Source organism: Pseudogymnoascus verrucosus (genome assembly GCF_001662655.1).
Source record: "Pseudogymnoascus verrucosus strain UAMH 10579 unplaced genomic scaffold scaffold_82, whole genome shotgun sequence".
NCBI lineage: Eukaryota > Fungi > Ascomycota > Leotiomycetes > Thelebolales > Thelebolaceae > Pseudogymnoascus > Pseudogymnoascus verrucosus.
The window spans coordinates 1-17,057 of record NW_017263733.1 but is presented as its reverse complement, the minus strand read 5'-3'; the positions used below and the strand labels follow the sequence as shown (position 1 = coordinate 17,057).

Sequence of the window (17,057 nt, the reverse complement as noted above, 5' to 3'; positions counted from 1 at the left end):
TCAAATTACCTTTGCAACCCTCCATTTTATTTTCATTGTCTAGGTGCTACTATATAATACCAACAGATCAACCTATCAAGCAATTCTTTTGTTACCTACAACGCACAACTCCCCATAATGATTTCTGAACCATTTAAACCATCATCCCAGCCATCAAACCCACAACCTAATCAACGGTGTGGTCTTTGGATTCTTGGGGGGTATAGAAGGACTGCTAGTCGGCCCCCATCGCTCTGGTACGATACTTGGCGGCCTATTTCTTCATGGTGTGAGGTTTTGCGACTAAATAAAGTTGCTAATGAAAGATTCGTACTACAAATAAGCCCGTGTCATCCCTTTACATTACTTTCACCCACGACCTGTTTACCTTCATATCTATATAACGCTCGAGAATATCGAACCAGCAACCCAGAAACTCATTAAACAACACAAAATCATTGTCATCATGGAATCTGAACCTCGAACCACCATTTCAATCTCCACCCAACTCAATCTCCGCCGTCTCGAAATGCAGTTAGAGAGCGAGGAGCTCATATATAAAAGCAATCTATCTGTGCATGAGATTAATCGCATCCGAAAGGAGAGGGAGCTCAACGAGGAGATAGACGAGGAGAAGAAGATAGAGAAAAAAAGGGCGACAAGAGGGAGAAAGAGAGCAAGAAGGAGATGAAGAAGATTGAGAAGGAAATTAGGAAGTTGGAAAATGAGAGGGGGAAGGAGATGGGGAAGAAGTGGGGTAATAAGCCGCGAGTGAGTTTCTGCTGGGCTGTCTAGTTTGGTTCTTGACGGCGGTATGGACTGGGACTGTGGCTGCAGCTGCGGCGATGCGGTCCACGACTTGTTGTTGATTTGTGGCGGTGGTGACGAGGAAGACAGCTTGTTGCATCGCGGATAATTCGAGATGGCCGGACGTTTGGGGAGTTCTATGTGGCGTGAGGGTTTGAGACTAGGCGCAGTATAATCAAATATTAATAATATCATGAAATCAGTCCATTTCACGCCACCATTCCATTTCTACAACCCTCTCTATTGCTCTCGCTGCTTCGATTCTCTCACTATCCATCTACACACCCCCTGAAAATACCAATTCGCCAATTCAACACAACCCTGCCACCATGGCGCAACCGCCTCCTCCGCCACACTCCGACCCAAACCTACCAGTGGAAAACCCAGAAATTAATTATTAATTGATGGGGCGATGGCGTATGGAGATGATTGTGACAGGAAAGGGGCGACGAATGGAAAGTGCGATACACACGGACATGGCTGCTAAGGAAGGGGCGGTCCGCCACTAGCCAAATGGAGTAACTGTCAAACTCTAATAAAAGTATCATACTAGAGAACAAACCCATCGCACCTTCCATTTTCGTTTTGTATATATATTCCCTTCTCTCCCCTTTCGTTCTCTACTACCCGTACAGATCTGGAATACCAACTACGAACGTTTCAACACCATATCACCATCTCAACATCTCATCCAACATATAAAATCACCACATCCATGTCTCCTCACCCTCATTCGCTCCCCAAGCCCAAGTCCAAGCAGCCGCACCTGCCGCTCCACGTCCACCAGCTCCACCAGCTCTACCCGGTTTAACACCAGCCCGTTCACCCCCCGCGATACCTCTCCAACCCCCAGCTACGAGATGGCCCAAATCAAGCTTCGCCAACGCGAAACAGCGCTCTCCAAGGCTTCCAAGGAGCTCGCGATCGAAAAAGCGGCCTTCTTTCTCAAGAAGGCTGAGTTTCAGCGCGAGAAAGACGAGTTCGCAGCCGCAACGGACAAGGTAACTCTGGCGGTTAAGCAGAAGAGGACCAAGGAGATGGAACGTCTATGGGAGGGCGTGTTCATAGCGGCGATCGTCTTCCTTGCCATCCCGGTAGTGGCCCTGGGCTCCACATTGATATCGGTGGAGGCGGTGGGGGCCTGGAGAATGTTTGTTTGGGCTATAGCGGCGGCGGCCGGTCATTAGGGCATAAGATGGCATTAAGGATTTGTTTTTGGAGCCATAATCGTGTGTTACTGAGAAGATCTAAGATGCGAAACTGGAGCCGACTATAGTACCAGATTGTTAGACTAAATGCAGTAGCTGCCAAATTTATTAAAAACGTCGTACTGCAGAATTAGTCCATCGTACCTTCCGTTCTCACTCTGTTCCAATATTTCCGTCCCCAATTTCTGATTGCCCTCTTTCTCTTTGTCTTTTTACGTACCTAGACATCGCCCTAGAATACCAACATATCAGTTCATTAGATTACAGCCATACCAACCACAAACCACACAAACACACAAATTTGAGCACCATGTCTCCACACCCACCACCAAACCCGAGTTCTCCATCACCCACCGGCCACACCACTTCATCCCGCTCCACCTCCTCCAGCTCCATCCACTCCACCACCCTCCTCACCCCCGGCGGCGCTTCTCCAACTCCCGGCAATGAGGCAACCCCCACTAGCCTCTACCACAAAACAATTGCCCTAGACGAGGCCACCAAAGACATCGTGGGCGAAATTTCCCAACTGGAGCGAGACTACGCAGACCTCAAGAGCAAGAAGGCCGAGCTGGAGCTGAAGATAGAGGAGCTGAAGCGCGATATGGTGGCGCTGAATGCAGCGGAGAAAAAGGCCGCAGAGAAATGCAAGGAAGAACGTGCTTGTCTGGAAGAATGGGAGAAGAAGTTGGAATTGTTGATGGAGAACCTCAAAGAGCTATATTCTCACAGCAAGGGTGCAGTGATGAAGGCCGTAACAGCTGCGTTGCTTTACATCCCGTTGGTATCGCTCGGAGTTACAGTGGTCGCGACGGAAGTGGCGATAGGTTGGAGGATGGTGTCTTGGGGAGTCGCCGCGGTCAGCCGGTGATCGAGAAGAAGGTGGACATGCATGGCGCCAGGGACACGGAAGAGACGATGTTTTTAGCCCGCTATCACTTATCATAGAGCAGATCCAAGATGCGAAACGCCTACCGACTATAGTATGAGCTTATGAGACTAAATGCAGTAGCTGTCAAACTACAATAAAAGCGTCGTTCTAGTGAATTAATTTAGTCTATCACATCTTATATTCTCATTCCATTATTATATCCCCTATACATTTCTTTCCCCCTCTTCCTCTTTTTTCATACTTAAATGCCGACCCGGAATACCAACGTAGCATCTCAGTAGACCACAAACACTCAAACCCCCAAATAAATAATATCAACTACCCTGTCTCTTCGCCTCCCACCAACCTCGGCTTCTTTGCGGCCCAGCAGGACCATGTCTCCAACCAGCTCCAGCAGCAGCTCCAGTTCCAGTTACAACTCCTTCACTATCCCCGCCACCCCTCGCACCACCTCCCCCGCCCTCAGCACCGAGGAAACCAGTACCAGCCCAGACCAGCCCGAAACAGCGCTCTCAAAAGGCTCTCAGGAATTCGCACGGGAAATCGCCAAGCTCGAGCGCGAAAAGGCTGAGCTACAGCGCGAGAAGGACGAGCTGCAGAAGGAACGTGACGAGCTCGCGTCCGCATGCAACAAAGCCAAACTAGCAACGGAGCAAAAGAAGGCCACGGAGGCGGAGCGCCAGCGCAAGGAGATATACAGCGCGATGGGTGCGGCGGCATTCGTATTGTTCATCATGCCGGCGATATTCATAGCCCTCTCGTTGTTCTCTGCACAATGGGTGGCGTGTATGAGAATGCTGAGATGGGCTGTCCAGGTGGTGGGTTGATGATGGGGAAAGGCATGATGTGGCGTTAAGGGGCACGGGAGGCCTGTTTTTGGCTAACCATAATATATTACGGAGACGAGGAATAGTTGCTGGCTAGGTACGAGGTTATAAGACTAAATGCAGTAGCTGTCAAACTTAATAAATGCGTCGTACTAGTGAATGAGCCCATCATATCTTCCGTTCTCATTTTGTTTCTATATCACCCCACCTCCATTTCCGGGACGTATCCCTCCCTTTTCCGTTAAAATACCGCCTGGAATACCGCCCAGAACACTGCCATATCAAAACTCCACATCAAGAATTAAACACAGACATACTAAAGCGCAAATACAACTATTGCAGCTATGTCTGAAAACCCACCACCACCCACGCCCTTGTCTGACAACCCACTACCAATAATACCCTCGCCTTATAACCCACCACCACCCACCCCCCCCGAACGCCCCAGCAGCCCCGCCTCCTCGACCATCAGCTGGGCCTCCTCCCTCCTCCCCCCCACCCCCTCCGACGTCTTCTCCACCCCCTTCGAGCACAACGGCCTAGCCAGCCTCCTCGACCGCGAATCCGCTCTCTTGCAGGCCCTCCAAGAGCTCGAATCCGAGAGAGCACAAGTAGCACAAGAAAAAGCAGCGCTTGAGCAAGAGCAGGAGATTACGAAACGCGAGAGACGCAACCTCCAATCTTTCCAAGCCAACCTAGTCCGCGAGAAGATTGATCAGATGGCCAAGAAGCGGTGCAGCGCGCCGACTTGGAAAGATGGGAATGCGGAGCTGTGGGAAATGGTGGCGGTTGGGGCGGCAGTGGTGGTGCTGGCGTCGTGTGTCATCCCGGGATTCTTCGCGCTGATGACGGTGATACAGTTACAGGCTGTGGCTTCTCGGAAGGTGTCGCTTTGGGTGCTTGGGAAGTTTGGATTGTGATGGGATGGGGCTGGGAATGAGATGGCGTTTGGAGGGATGTTTGTAACTGATTTGGTTGGGGATGAGGCGGCGGCGTTATGGCGCATTTGGGGGGGGGGTTGGATCTCATTATCATTGAGCCTCGAGCAGATTAAACAGACAGTATAGGAACAAGGATGTATGGCTAAATACCCACCTTCATAATCTTTCCTATTGATTCAGTATAAACTTGTGAAGCTCAAGACCATCAAGATCATAGCCGCCGAAATGAAGCACGAGAATGATAAGCATGCTGTGAAAGCCCGGCATGTAAAGGACAGGCACGGTGCAGAGCAGAACCTAGGAAGGCCATAAATATGTAAAGGTTAAGGGTAAAATTAAGAATTAAATTCAACAAGACGAAAATGACCACCGGCGTTCCATATAAGATACTACAGCAGGACAGCAGTGGAGACAATGGGTTGTATCAGAAAAAACACAGAAGAAGATCGCATGTGAATCCAGCCGGTTTTCCTGGACCAACGCAAGGACGCTCCTTGCAAACTAAACGAATATCCTTCGGTACGTTCTAAGCGGATGTCTGGAGCAAGAAATTTGAGTGACAAGAATCGTTAATCGGCGAGAACCCACAATCGGTGAAAACCCGCAATTAGTGACTACAACCTGTGCATGGTAGGTGAGAATCCGAAATCGGAGGGGGATCGAGACCACCATGACGCTCGGCGACCAAGGGCATGTAATGGAATAGCACGGGAATATTTCGTTTTGGAACTTTGCAAGAGGGAGCAAATAATATTGTAATACGTACGTATGCCTCTTCGTGCTGTTTGCTTTAAACGATTTCCCGTCAAGTGGAGCGCCGCGCGTCAATGTGCTCAAGTGCGCCCCTTCAATCGAGGAAAACGTATGCCCCCCAACATCGTGTGCTCAGCCAAATTCAGTCCATGTGAACCCATCAATACCTCAATTTCGAGGGGTTCTGTAACCAAAACCGGCTTGCTTCTATTCCTTCTTATATATGAATATATATATGGTGATATATATAGCGGTATAATGATATAGTACACACAAAATAGTGATATAAAAATCGCCCTGTAGGACAGGCATCTCAACATAACAGTCATCATCACCACCCACCCACACCCCATCATCCCCCCAACCTCTCCATCCTCCTATCCCCTCCCTCCCAAAAATAAAAACGAAAATAAAAAAACGCCTCATGGGCATTACCTAACCCACACCCAATGTATATGATCATATCCCTATATCCCAAACAAAATCACTCACGGCCACATCGCCTCCACAAACAGCTGATGCGCCCCCTTCTCCCCCCTCAACCTACTATACTCATCCTTAAAATTCATCCCCCCCCCTTCTTTAACGCCCTCCCACGCCTTCCTCCCGCTCCTACTAACCACATGCCGTCTCAGCGCCACATTCCACGCAAAACTGCTCAGCTCAATGCCCCCAAACGAAGACGCGCGGAGGAGGACCTCGTAATCCACCAGCGCCTGCTGGTCCCACGTCATAGCGCGCAGCGCCTTCGTCTCCGCCTCATCGAGGAGGTCTTCCTTCGCCAGGGCGACCGCGCCGCGCTTCGTGGCGTCCGCGCGGAACGTCTCAGCGGGTTTGGACTCAGACGTGACGTATAGCGTCTTCAGCTTGACCTCCTCCGCGAAGTCGAGGAGGAAGGCAGCTTGCTGGTCGTAGCCCGTCCAGCCGGCCTTTGTGGCGTCAGCGGCGACGCGGAGGTGCGCGCCGAAGAAGGCGGAGGACGTGATGCCGATGGGGGTTATGGGGATATTGTGTTTAGTGCGTAAGGCGTGGACGGCTGCAGCGGCGAGGCGGCGCGACGGCTCGCGGATGCGGAGGAGGCGCCCGAAGGAGGTCATGAATGGGGCGGGGTCGGAGTAGATGGGGTAGTTGAGGAGGGGGGTTGCGAGGGAGATGGTGGAGCGGCCGGGGGAGATAGGGGGGTGCTCGGAGAGCCAGTCGTCGAAGGCGGGGCGCCATTTCTCGGGGCGGAGGATCACGGTCGCGGCGAAGGTTTCGGACAGGAGGTGTTGGGGGGAGAGGTGGATGGGGGGGTTGAGAGAGAGGTCGCCTGGGGCGGTGGTGTGGAGGGCCATTTGAGGGCAGGCTAGTGCGAGGGAGGCCTTGAAGTGTTCGAGGTCGAAGAAGTAGTCGAAGGGGACGGTGTTGTTTGTTGTGAGCTTGGAGAGGTCGTCGGCGTCGCGCCCTACTATCTCCGGGACTACGAAAGCGCCTAGGACGGTTAGTTTGGCTAAGGGTTGTGATTAGGGGACCAACCTCCTGCTTCAATGGCATAACGCAAACAGGTCAGGAAGACGTTCCTGACGTTGCCAATTCCCCCCTGGGGCGCGCCACAGACAATAGTCAAGTTGTCATTCCATTTCTTGCTCGCGCAGACCTTCTGTATCGGCGCCGGGTCGAAGGGGCCATCAATCTCATGCTCAAGGAAGGCCTGAATGAACGACGCCTTGTCGTCGAGGTTGGTGCCCTCGGGAAGCTTATCTGTCTTCCCAAGGGGGAGGATCTTGGCCGTGATGTAATCTAAGTCGTGGCGGTAGAGGGCGAAGTAGAGGAAGGCAGTCGAGACGGCGACGAAGAGCATCAACGCTCGCAGGGGCGGCTTGAAGGGTAGCATAGCTCGCTGGCGCCGCGGTTGTTGTCGTACTGCGCTTGTCGGCGCACGACAATCTATATAACTTTTTCGTGGCGCCGCGAGGCGACGAGGCTACGTACTAGAAGTAGTGGAGATCGGCAGTTGTTGGTTGGGAATTTGACCACGCGCTTGTCTCGGTCCTGTCGCGCAAATGAGATGTCTCGAGATGGTGTATATACATATGTACAAAAAGAAGAGAGAGAGAAGAAGTCGATAGCTACATTGCCGATGGAGACCTTATCGAAATTGTCGTAGACAATGGGGGGGAATAGCGGCAATCAGATCCGTTGAATTGCCCCTTGGCGTGCTTTCAGACAAGATTTCGATTCTTGGCAAAGATGTAATCCGCGCGTAACTGAACTGGATTTGGTGTTGGTTTGGTACGAAAAAGTAGGTACCTGAGAACGGGAGCCCCACACGTGGATAACATAGTGCTGGGTAGGCAGACCAAGCATAAATTGTGTATCATGTGGCATTTTGAGGGAACGACGAAGAATTTGCTGAAGAATTGGCCAAGAATCGGTGAAGATTGGTCAAAAATCACGGAAAAATTGTGAAAGGAAGAGAAGAGTGCTTGATTTGGCTTTATAGAAAGCTTGTCCTGAGTTGGACCATCGTATTCGGTGTGGCTATGCTTCTTTTGGGGGTGGACCCCTTCCGACAAGAGCCGCTCAATCGCCAATTGACGCCGTAGCCAGGCACAGAGGGGAAGGTCCAGTTTGGCAATTCAAGTGATATTCATTCATTCATTCATTCATTTGAGTGGAGTAAGAGTGTCTGCCGGAGGAGAGTATCTCGGGGTATGGGCGGCGCCAGCGACGACCACTTCAGCCGCCACGGCTACTAACATGGAAATACCACGAGTGGCCAGTCAGACAACTCGGAGCTCCCAGCCTCTCATGATCTCTTCTGTACGCTCGCTGTACGCTGTGCGCAAATCGGGAGCTTGCCGCACGTACCGCGGTGTCCATAGCGTTGTGTCAATGGAGTGTGGTGTCCATGGTATCCCATGTCCATGCTCATCAAAGTGTCGTCGTCACCAAACGATGATACCCTGTATCTGCACGTTCTCTGAGACCGAGCCCTACTGAACCCCGATTGAGTAAGAAGTGCATACGTCCGTAAGGATAACGCGGTCGGTCGGCCGAGCGTGAGATACGATTGTTGTCTGTCTTGCAAGGTCTTGCCAGGTCTTGCAAGGTCTTGCCCTAACCTTGGTGGATGAGCAGTTCATGTAGCTGTTTGACAGAGTCAATTGGTCGGTGAAGACGCGTCGAGCGCGAGGAGTGGTACTTGCAGCTGTGCTTGGATTGACTGGATTGACGGGATTGTCTGTCAGTGGCTTGGCTGTTGGGTTTGGCAATGACGGTGCACCTCCGTAACTCATTCGGCATGTAATGGCCATACTCTAGCAAACGCTAATAAACGTACGGCGGTACGTACGTACGTATGGAGATTGAATAAACTAACCTCAACAGTTATACAGCATAAGTATAATCAAACTCTACCGCTCCACGAAATAAAGCATAGCCAAGCTCATGCGCCATACCATACTATCAAGTAGACCCGACTTAAATGCCCTCTTGTTCCCCTCTTCCCCAGACAGCGGCACCCGTTCTTTCCATGCCTTGCGCCCTACCCGAGCCCCGTTTGATGTTTCAGCACTTAACGCGACCCTGACGCGTCGCGTCGCGCGCGAGACGCGTCAAGGTCAGGGAACAGGGAAAAATGCGACGAAAGAGCGGTGATGGATGGACCGGAGGGCTGCCACGTTCGAGACTGTGCTCCGGACGTACATGCTGCACAGAGAACACGTTTGCTCAGCGCGCAGAGGGAGAGGCGGGGGAGAGGTTCGCACATCTTGGGTGGGTGTACATTGCTGCATGTATGTATGTATGGTGATAGAAGGTCGATCAGGCGCCGGCGTGGGGTACAGTTGCAACGACGACGTTGTTAATGCGCATGTTGTCGACTGTGAGCGTACAATTGCAATTAATTGCCTTCAATTACTTTTGGTCTATAGACGCAGACATACTAAGGATTTAGTATGCCCTGAATAAACCCGTTGGGCAACCCTTCGCGTAGTCGTAGTTGTGGTCCCTTCGTCCCTTCGTCCCTTCATCTTCATCCCATGATCACGACCCACCGTACTATTATACTCGAAATACTCGAGTATCGCGAACTCCAACTCCGTACTACTGTACTCTGGCCGGGGGTTATTCATAGATACGACTCTATATCTACATCTGCAACTCCCCTTGCACCTACTATAGTATATCGCTGTCGCCCCCTCTTCTGTACTCTCTCTACCCACATCCCCGGATGCCCTCGAGACCCATATGACCATATCCCGCTCAGCTTCACGTCGCATCCAAGCCCAAGGTGTCAAGACATGCATTCGAGTGGAGAGTTCCCAGAGTTCCCCCTCACTCCATCGCCAGTCCATGCCTAGCTCTCCTCAAGCTCAAGCCCGGTTCATCCCAAATGCGACGTGAAAGAGGAGAATTAGCTGAGAATAGCTGCGCATAGCTGCGAATAGCTGCGAATAGCTGTGAATAGATCCACTGGTGTACAGTAGTTCTCCGGTAGCTCACGCCTCTCGCGCCCTCAGATTTGCGCCTAAACCAAAAGACAGGACCAAAAGACACGGCTAGGCGTTCTTAGCACTTCTCGGCCCCCATCACACACCCACAAATCCCACAATCACACCCACCAAACACCCACCAAACGCACGCACACGCCCACACGCCCACCGCCGCCCTCCCTCCCACACTCTGCGTCCGCCCGCTGCCCACCATCCCCCCATCAAAAATTCGCTCCACAACTCCAATACTCCTCCTCCTCCTCCTACCCTCCATCCATCCTACAACCTCCCACCCTTCGATCGTCTCTTCTACCCCAACCACACAACAATTACGTACTTTACGACCTCTCACTCGTTACCTCTTACTCTTCTACATCCTACGTCTTTTTATTACCTTCTCCTTTCTTCAATTCCATCGATTCGACTCGGCTCAATCAACAAGTCCACGTCCAAGAAGCGCGGGTTGACTTTGCGACGCGACAAAACCACACCTCACAATCAGTCCAGACCAACAACCGAAAACTGCGCGATTGTTTGTCAACTCACCAAATCACGTCGGATTATGCTATAAGATATTACATTCAAGTCGCGTCAATCTTCAATTTCTCAATCCGTCGCGATATTTTCCGGAACCGCTCGTTGAACGCGCTTGCTGCTCCCAGCATTCCAGGGCCTGCCGCGACCAGAACTCAAGGACCCTTTTGGTCTCATTCGAAGCGCTCGCCGTGGTCCCCCAACCTCGCCATTTTTCACACCCACCAAAAATACCGACCTCGACATATCCGAACCTGCATATCACGGGTCTTTTGTCTTGTATGTTGCACTGCGACCGCTAACGGATTGCGCACGAGACATTCTGCATTCCTGTCCATGCCACTGCGCTGACCGTGGTCGACGCCGGATCGGTTGCGGCGACCGCCATTGGAGGTCGTGACCTCACTTGGACCCCAACGATCCTGAATGACCTCGTACGACGGCGCATATACAGCCTCTCAATTTTAATACTGGCGCATCTCTTCAATTCGATAACCTTTGTCATATTACGAACAAGTTTCTCCCGCCACCTATACAAATCTACACTTCAATCTCACCAACCTCTATTCCCAACCTTCTACCTTTTCCCGAAAGCGACCATCTACCACAATCGAACATGATGCTTCCATCAGAAGTGTCTGCGCTCTCGCGGAACTCCCGCTACTGTACCCCAGAGCCAACGGCTATGGCCGAGCTCCCAGAGCCATCGGCGCCTCGCGCACAGCCTAGATTGAGAATTAAGCGCCGCAACATCTCACACGCTGCTGGACCAACCGATGCCTTCCTTGCCTCTGTGGCTGCAGCAGATGTGCCGATCCCCTCGATCGAGTTCCCAGATGCAGCTGGAGACTGTGAAATGGTCGATGCTGGTGCCGCGCAGGGTTGCCTATCCCCACTGGCCCGTCCGTCGCCTCCAAAGACCCCGATGCCAGGACAGTCAAGCCCATATCACGGCGATGGCTACAGAAGGACAGACTGGTATGCTTCTACACCAGGCACCCCAGACAGGCCTTCATCCTCTCACTCCGATCCGTCGAACTGGTCGGATGACTCCTACTTCAGTGGCAACAACACCATGCGCTCCAATGGCACGATCTGCACCAGCCCAGATAGCGAGATGGGAGATCCATTTATCTCAGCGCCCCAAAAGGAGGCCAAGAACAAGCACACCTTGACTTATAACGAAGTCTACGATGCGACAAGTGATCAATATTCTCAAGTTCGCGGCAAGAAGTATGTCGAGAGCCGCTGGACCAAGGACCAAAGCGATCACCTCCTGCGCACATACCATATCTACCTCCAAGATCCCACAGTTACACCCTTCCGCATGGAGAATAGCCGCATTCCACCTGAAGGCATTGTGCGCCGCGTCTCCAAGGAGGCCAAGAGGAGCTGGAAAGGCCCGAAACCCAAGAAGCAATCCAAGCTCGAAAAGGGCAAGGAGCGCCAATACCCCGGCTCGAACCTGACTGTTGAGTCAGCTTACCTGGCGCCGTTAAACTCGGACGCCATGGACTTTGCGCGCGGCCGCAGCCCAACACCTACTGGTGATGCGCCAAAGGCTTATATTAAGTGGGCCCACTCTGGAGCCGCAACGCGCAGCCACCTCCGCCAGCTGTGCAAGTACAACTATGACCAGTCGGCACAGATGTACATGTACCTCCAAGGTCGCGCTACCACCCCCTTCTCTCACCGCGAAGACCCCTCTACCACCTACCTCCTTGGAGAGGCTCGCGCCCCCGCAGACACCCAACCTTTCTCCACCAAATCCATCGCGCTCTCCCTTGCCACCAGCGCCTCGGAAACCATGCAGCCCGGCGGACCCCTTGCGCGCCTCGCCCTGTCCCCACCCCTCAACACCACGACAAGCATTAGGGACTTCGCAACCCCACCCACTCGCCGCCTCGGCTCCCCCTTCGCCGCGAAGACCTACGGCCCGCAATCCTCGCGCCCTCTCCTTCCCCCTCCATCCTCCAAATCCCTCGCCTCTACCCTTCGCCCCTCAACCTTAACAGGCACGCAAAAGCGCCGCGCCATGCACGACCCCGAAGACGCCCGTTCCTCCCGTCCCTCCATCCTCTCAGCGAACTTCTTTGGACCCCCAACAGAGCCCACAGCCGAGAGCCAGCAGGAGAACGACCAGCGCCGTGTCCGCAGCCGCGGATACACCGTCAACGATGCCTCGGTCCGCAGCCGCGACTACGCCCTCTTTGCCCCGCGCTCGATCAACTTCGCATCTCCAGCAAACGATGTCTTCGGCCCCGAGCCCTCTCCCGGCCCAACCTCGCGCACACACTCGCGCACACAATCAGAGCGTAGCTCATGGTCACGTGTTGCTGGTGCTGCGGCGCTATTGCCACCGCCGGTGTTCAGACTCAATGGCACGGGAAGGCAGGAGAATAGCACGTTCCCCCGCCGCGCGCATGGGGTGACTGAAATGGATGTTGTGGGTGGGGTGAGGTGGAGCACTTTCCAGAATACGGGCAGGCAGGTGAGGCATTCGATTGAGTCGTTTGACTTCGCGCCGAGTCCGATGAGGGCGAGGCTTGAGGAGATGAGCGAACGGATCGATGCGAGGGATCGGAGTCTTTGAGTCCCAAGCCACAAAGAAGTGTGTGCTGTTGGATGGATTGTGGGATATGTTTTACTCTTGATACGAATGAATGACCCAACAACGGTGGCGTTCTAATAGGGCACGCATTACGACGATAGCCCCGGATACTATTTTCCATTTTATTACCTTTTCTTTACTTTATTCCTCCCGTCGACACCCGTCTACGAAGCCACAGAACGAGCTGCCCAGCGCCCCTGCAGACTCGGAACGCGACAGACGCGGCGGCGGAGAGTTTTTTTTTTACGCATACGAACTACCTACCCACCTACCTACACGCAAAACAGCATCGCGAAGGATTTTGCGCGCATTGCATTGTACCGGCGTTCAGCATTGTGCTTCCCCCCCACCGCACTCACCTTCTTCCACACCACCCAAAGATGTCACAACAATTCTTCACTTCTCCTTTTTTCGACATCTGAGGGCGGTGCTGATGAGGAGGACTGGCGGGATGGAGGAGGGAAGCATTGAGAAAAAGGAGAACCGATGATTTTATTTTTGCATGAGACGGACGCACCGAGACGAACGAGAATATGTGACGACTAGATGACCACCACCATAACAACAACAACCATGCTACGACTGAAACGAACTATGAATAAGCTATACTTCCAACACTGGACCCATTTTCTTCTTTTTTTTTGTTCTTCTTCTTTGCCGACTGGGATGGTCGGTCGGCTGTTTTATGGGGATTGTTTTGGCGGGGGGTTTGTTGTGGTTTTTTTTTCGGATGGGGAGGTTAGGTTTGGGGGGATTGATGACGATTATGAGGGATGAGGTGTTGTGGATAGATACTGCGATGATATTGGGGGATTAGAACTTGCTGTGAGGGGGTGCTTGCTCGAGGATGGATAGAGATGGGGGGTAATGAATGGTGTGGAGCATGGGAGAATGAATGGAAAGCTGTGCAAGCAATTATTTGGTTTTCAAGTGATGTGATGTGATGTGATTTGATGTGACCTTGCTGGACTTCCTGTTTGCCTAGACCCGAGGAGATGGAGCTTCTCCCATCATTAACCCCCCCCCCCCCCCCGAGCCAAACCCAGGTTCTCGGGAATAACGACCCACCCTGCTGCAAGCATATAAATAAACATCTTACTCTCAGCCTCCTTTTGCTCTCCAAACCTTCGAGACTCACACTTATACTTACCTCGAGTTGCTATAGATCCTCGACCAACACAGCAACGATGGACAAGAAATATCCATGTTCCGCCCGGGACACCGTACGTAGAGCCGTATATCATATAAACTTAAGGTGCGTCTGCCTTTGTTTAAAGATTACCAGCGAAAGCGACGCTGTCACCGTCGCGAAGGGTTGCTGTTGTCGCCTATTCTTCTCGCCGCCGTTACATCCTGGTCGTCACCAACTACCCCGCTGTCGGTTTCCATACACGTAGTTACGCAGCACGGTGATCCGGTGGTGTGGATGTCCTGTCAGCTGGTCTATCCTTGATTCCTTCATCTCCTAGTATAAGGAGGCAGTGGTCTCTGCCGTCGCAGCGCTTTGTTTAGCTGATGGTGAACTGAGTTGGTATGTTCTATCTCCATTCGTTTGGTGGTTCCTAAGTTGTGGAGTGGCTGGGGGGTATATATATTGTAAGCCCCTTGCCACTTTGGCTGTGCTGGAGGTGAAGGGGTTGTTGGACTACGGAGCAACGGGGGGAAGTGGATGGGTGGGATGTATGGAGGTTGGTAGGTGGAGGGGATTTGAGATGTGAGAAGTGGGATGCTGGATAGTGAGGTTTGCCACAACTTGATCCTTATATAGTGGCGCGGAGTATGGAAGTGAGAAAAATGAAGCTATGATATACGATTCACCCCGAACGGCACTCTGTGAGCAGTAAACACCCACCTCAGTCCTGAGTCCATCCTTGAGAGCCGTATTCAGCAGTCCATACATATCTACCGCTCCTTGCCCATAGTCATACAGGATTGATCAACTTACAATGGTACTTAAACAGCTCCCCAACAAAAGTAGTCTCTGACCACGGACAGCACTTAATACACACAAGACTATGATAGCGATATATTGACCCGCCGATACAGCCTTGTCAGAAATAATAAAAAACCTACTTTGGGCACCTCCTTCATCGTTGCCAGGTGCACGCCAAAATGGAAAAATGGCCGCCACGAAGGCGTTGGGGCGGGGGTTCAAAGAAGTGTTTGCTACATGAACTAGGATCAATATAGCCGCGGCCAGTTGGAGCAAGGTCTCCGTGGGGAGTGGGGATATTGCTGTTGTTTGGGGGTTCTCGTTGTTTGAGTTTTGCTGTCGTTAGCTAATCCTCTTGTCGATCCATTCGTCACATAATTTCTTGGTACAAACCCTGTAAACCTATCAATTGCCTCGACTCGTTACGAACCGGTGCTATTAGACTGGGACTCTAATAGGCGCCGTCTATTTTGTTCAGGCTGCACACAGCTGAAGTGAGTTTTGGTAGTGACGATGGTGCTTTTATAGTTGCGTGGACCTATCACGGGCTCTCGTATCGTCGTGCCGCCCCCCTGCCGCCACCACCCCACCACGGCAGGCACATGCGCTTCCCCGCATTTTGTGGCAGGAGCACACGACGTCAACCAACATTCCCACCTGCATATCTCGATCTACAGACTCACGTAGCTCAACAAAGCAACCCATAAATCGATTTTTTATTTGTATTGATTTTACGAGACACGCCTTTGTGAGACAGAGTTGAAACAGTGCTCAGCTCATCATCCATACATTCCCTCAGAGCGCACCCCGCGCCTTCGAAGCCGTACAACCACCACAGCTATGGGCGACAACAGCGCCAGCTCCTCCGGCTCAGCCGACACATCCACCTCCGACACTGTCCAGCACCCTGAACAAGAAATTAACGTCCTCATCACCGGCTTCGGCGTACGTCTCACTCTCCCAACCCCTCCCCGTACAACAGTGCCCCGCTAACCCCCTCCCAGCCCTTCAAAGCCCAATACCCCATCAACCCCTCCTGGGAAATCGCGCGCTCCCTCCCCTCAACCCTGCATCTCCCGCCCTCACCCCACGCACCTGGCGGAACAAAGGTGAATCTCCGCGTGCACCCGCGCGCAATCCGCGTCGCATACGCAGTCGTGGAATCTGTAGTCCCAGGGCTATGGGAGGGAGAAGACGGGTGGCGCCCTGATTGGGGAGTGCATATCGGTATGGCAGCCGGGCGGGAATTCTACTGTCTCGAGAAGCGGGCTGCGGGGTTCGGGTATAAGGTAGGGGATGTGGAGGGGTGTTTACCTGACAAGGCGGGGACGGAAGGGGATGTGTTGGAGCCGGGGATTGAGGTTGAGGATGTGGTGGGGGTGTGGAAGGGGAGGGTTGGGGGGGCGGATGTGAGGGCTTCGGAGGATGCGGGGAGGTATCTTTGTGAGTATATTTTGCATGAGAGTTTGGGGTTTTTGAGGGGGGGGGAGAGGGAGGGGAAGTGTCTGTTTTTGCATGTTCCTGCTGGGGTGAACGAGGTGGATGTGGAGAGGGGGAGGAGGGTTGTGTTGGGGCTTGTGGAGGCGGTGGTGGAGGTTGGATGGGAGGGAGGGGCTAGAGAGCAAGGGGGTGGGGGGGAGAAGGAGGCTGTGAAGGGGTTTGTGGGTGGGGGATCGGTGAGAGAGAGGGTGGGGTTGTGAGGTGGATTTGATTAACCGTTGTGATGGCATCCACGTAATATATTTGAGAGAATGCAGCGCGTAGGTTTATGAGATGGCAATTAGCAACCCACTTTACATTTTCCATTTGTCATTGGTGAGACTAGACTATAAGTGCTCCATGAGGGCGCGCCGCTTGCCATGAAATATAATTTGAATTTGTATATACTTTTTATACATATCTGGTCCGATCTTCGGCTGTGCGTAGCTAATAACTAAAGTGGAGGTTTAACAGTGTTGCCCGAGTACTACTCGTTGCGAGTACTACTCGAGTAATTACTCGAGTAGTACTCGACTCGAAGAAATCTGAACTACTCGAGTACTACTCGAGTAGTACTCGAGTAGTACTCGAGTAGTTGCCAAGATAGCCAAGAAGCGG

At 52.5% G+C, this 17,057-nt stretch overlaps 7 protein-coding genes across 7 annotated transcripts; 6 read left to right on the top strand and 1 right to left on the bottom strand.

The window, feature by feature from the left end:
* Positions 1-1,444: 1,444 nt before the first annotated feature.
* Positions 1,445-2,054, top strand: VE01_10424 (uncharacterized protein). The gene has a single exon (XM_018279822.2). It carries the CDS (start codon positions 1,647-1,649, stop codon positions 1,971-1,973), a length of 327 nt encoding a protein of 108 aa, XP_018125287.1. The 5' UTR covers positions 1,445-1,646; the 3' UTR covers positions 1,974-2,054.
* A 250-nt stretch (positions 2,055-2,304) lies between these two features.
* Positions 2,305-2,865, top strand: VE01_10423 (uncharacterized protein; the record flags this gene model as incomplete). The annotated part of the gene is made up of 1 exon (XM_018279821.1): positions 2,305-2,865. The coding sequence occupies one exon, from the start codon at positions 2,305-2,307 to the stop codon at positions 2,863-2,865; it is 561 nt and encodes a 186-aa protein (XP_018125290.1).
* A 395-nt stretch (positions 2,866-3,260) lies between these two features.
* Positions 3,261-3,713, top strand: VE01_10422 (uncharacterized protein; the record flags this gene model as incomplete). The annotated part of the gene is made up of 1 exon (XM_018279820.1): positions 3,261-3,713. One exon carries the CDS (start codon positions 3,261-3,263, stop codon positions 3,711-3,713), a length of 453 nt encoding a protein of 150 aa, XP_018125289.1.
* A 344-nt stretch (positions 3,714-4,057) lies between these two features.
* VE01_10421 (uncharacterized protein) lies at positions 4,058-4,633 on the top strand (the record flags this gene model as incomplete). The annotated part of the gene is made up of 1 exon (XM_018279819.1): positions 4,058-4,633. The coding sequence occupies one exon, from the start codon at positions 4,058-4,060 to the stop codon at positions 4,631-4,633; it is 576 nt and encodes a 191-aa protein (XP_018125279.1).
* A 1,262-nt stretch (positions 4,634-5,895) lies between these two features.
* On the bottom strand, positions 5,896-7,840 carry VE01_10420 (uncharacterized protein; the record flags this gene model as incomplete). Its single annotated transcript, XM_018279818.2, has 2 exons — positions 6,923-7,840; positions 5,896-6,878 (listed from the first exon to the last, which is right to left on the bottom strand). Exons 1-2 carry the CDS (start codon positions 7,278-7,280, stop codon positions 5,896-5,898), a joined length of 1,341 nt encoding a protein of 446 aa, XP_018125278.1. The 5' UTR covers positions 7,281-7,840.
* A 2,241-nt stretch (positions 7,841-10,081) lies between these two features.
* On the top strand, positions 10,082-13,909 carry VE01_10419 (uncharacterized protein). The gene has a single exon (XM_018279817.2). The coding sequence runs from the start codon at positions 11,033-11,035 to the stop codon at positions 13,007-13,009; it is 1,977 nt and encodes a 658-aa protein (XP_018125269.1). The 5' UTR covers positions 10,082-11,032; the 3' UTR covers positions 13,010-13,909.
* Positions 13,910-15,598: 1,689 nt separating this feature from the next.
* On the top strand, positions 15,599-16,660 carry VE01_10418 (uncharacterized protein; the record flags this gene model as incomplete). The annotated part of the gene is made up of 2 exons (XM_018279816.2): positions 15,599-15,905; positions 15,965-16,660. Exons 1-2 carry the CDS (start codon positions 15,801-15,803, stop codon positions 16,658-16,660), a joined length of 801 nt encoding a protein of 266 aa, XP_018125256.1. The 5' UTR covers positions 15,599-15,800.
* Positions 16,661-17,057: the final 397 nt, after the last annotated feature.

Coding starts and splice junctions, on each gene's coding strand:
- VE01_10424 (XM_018279822.2), top strand. CDS start 1,647: ATGGCCCAAATCAAGCTTCGCCAACGCGAAACAGCGCTCTCCAAGGCT.
- VE01_10419 (XM_018279817.2), top strand. CDS start 11,033: ATGATGCTTCCATCAGAAGTGTCTGCGCTCTCGCGGAACTCCCGCTAC.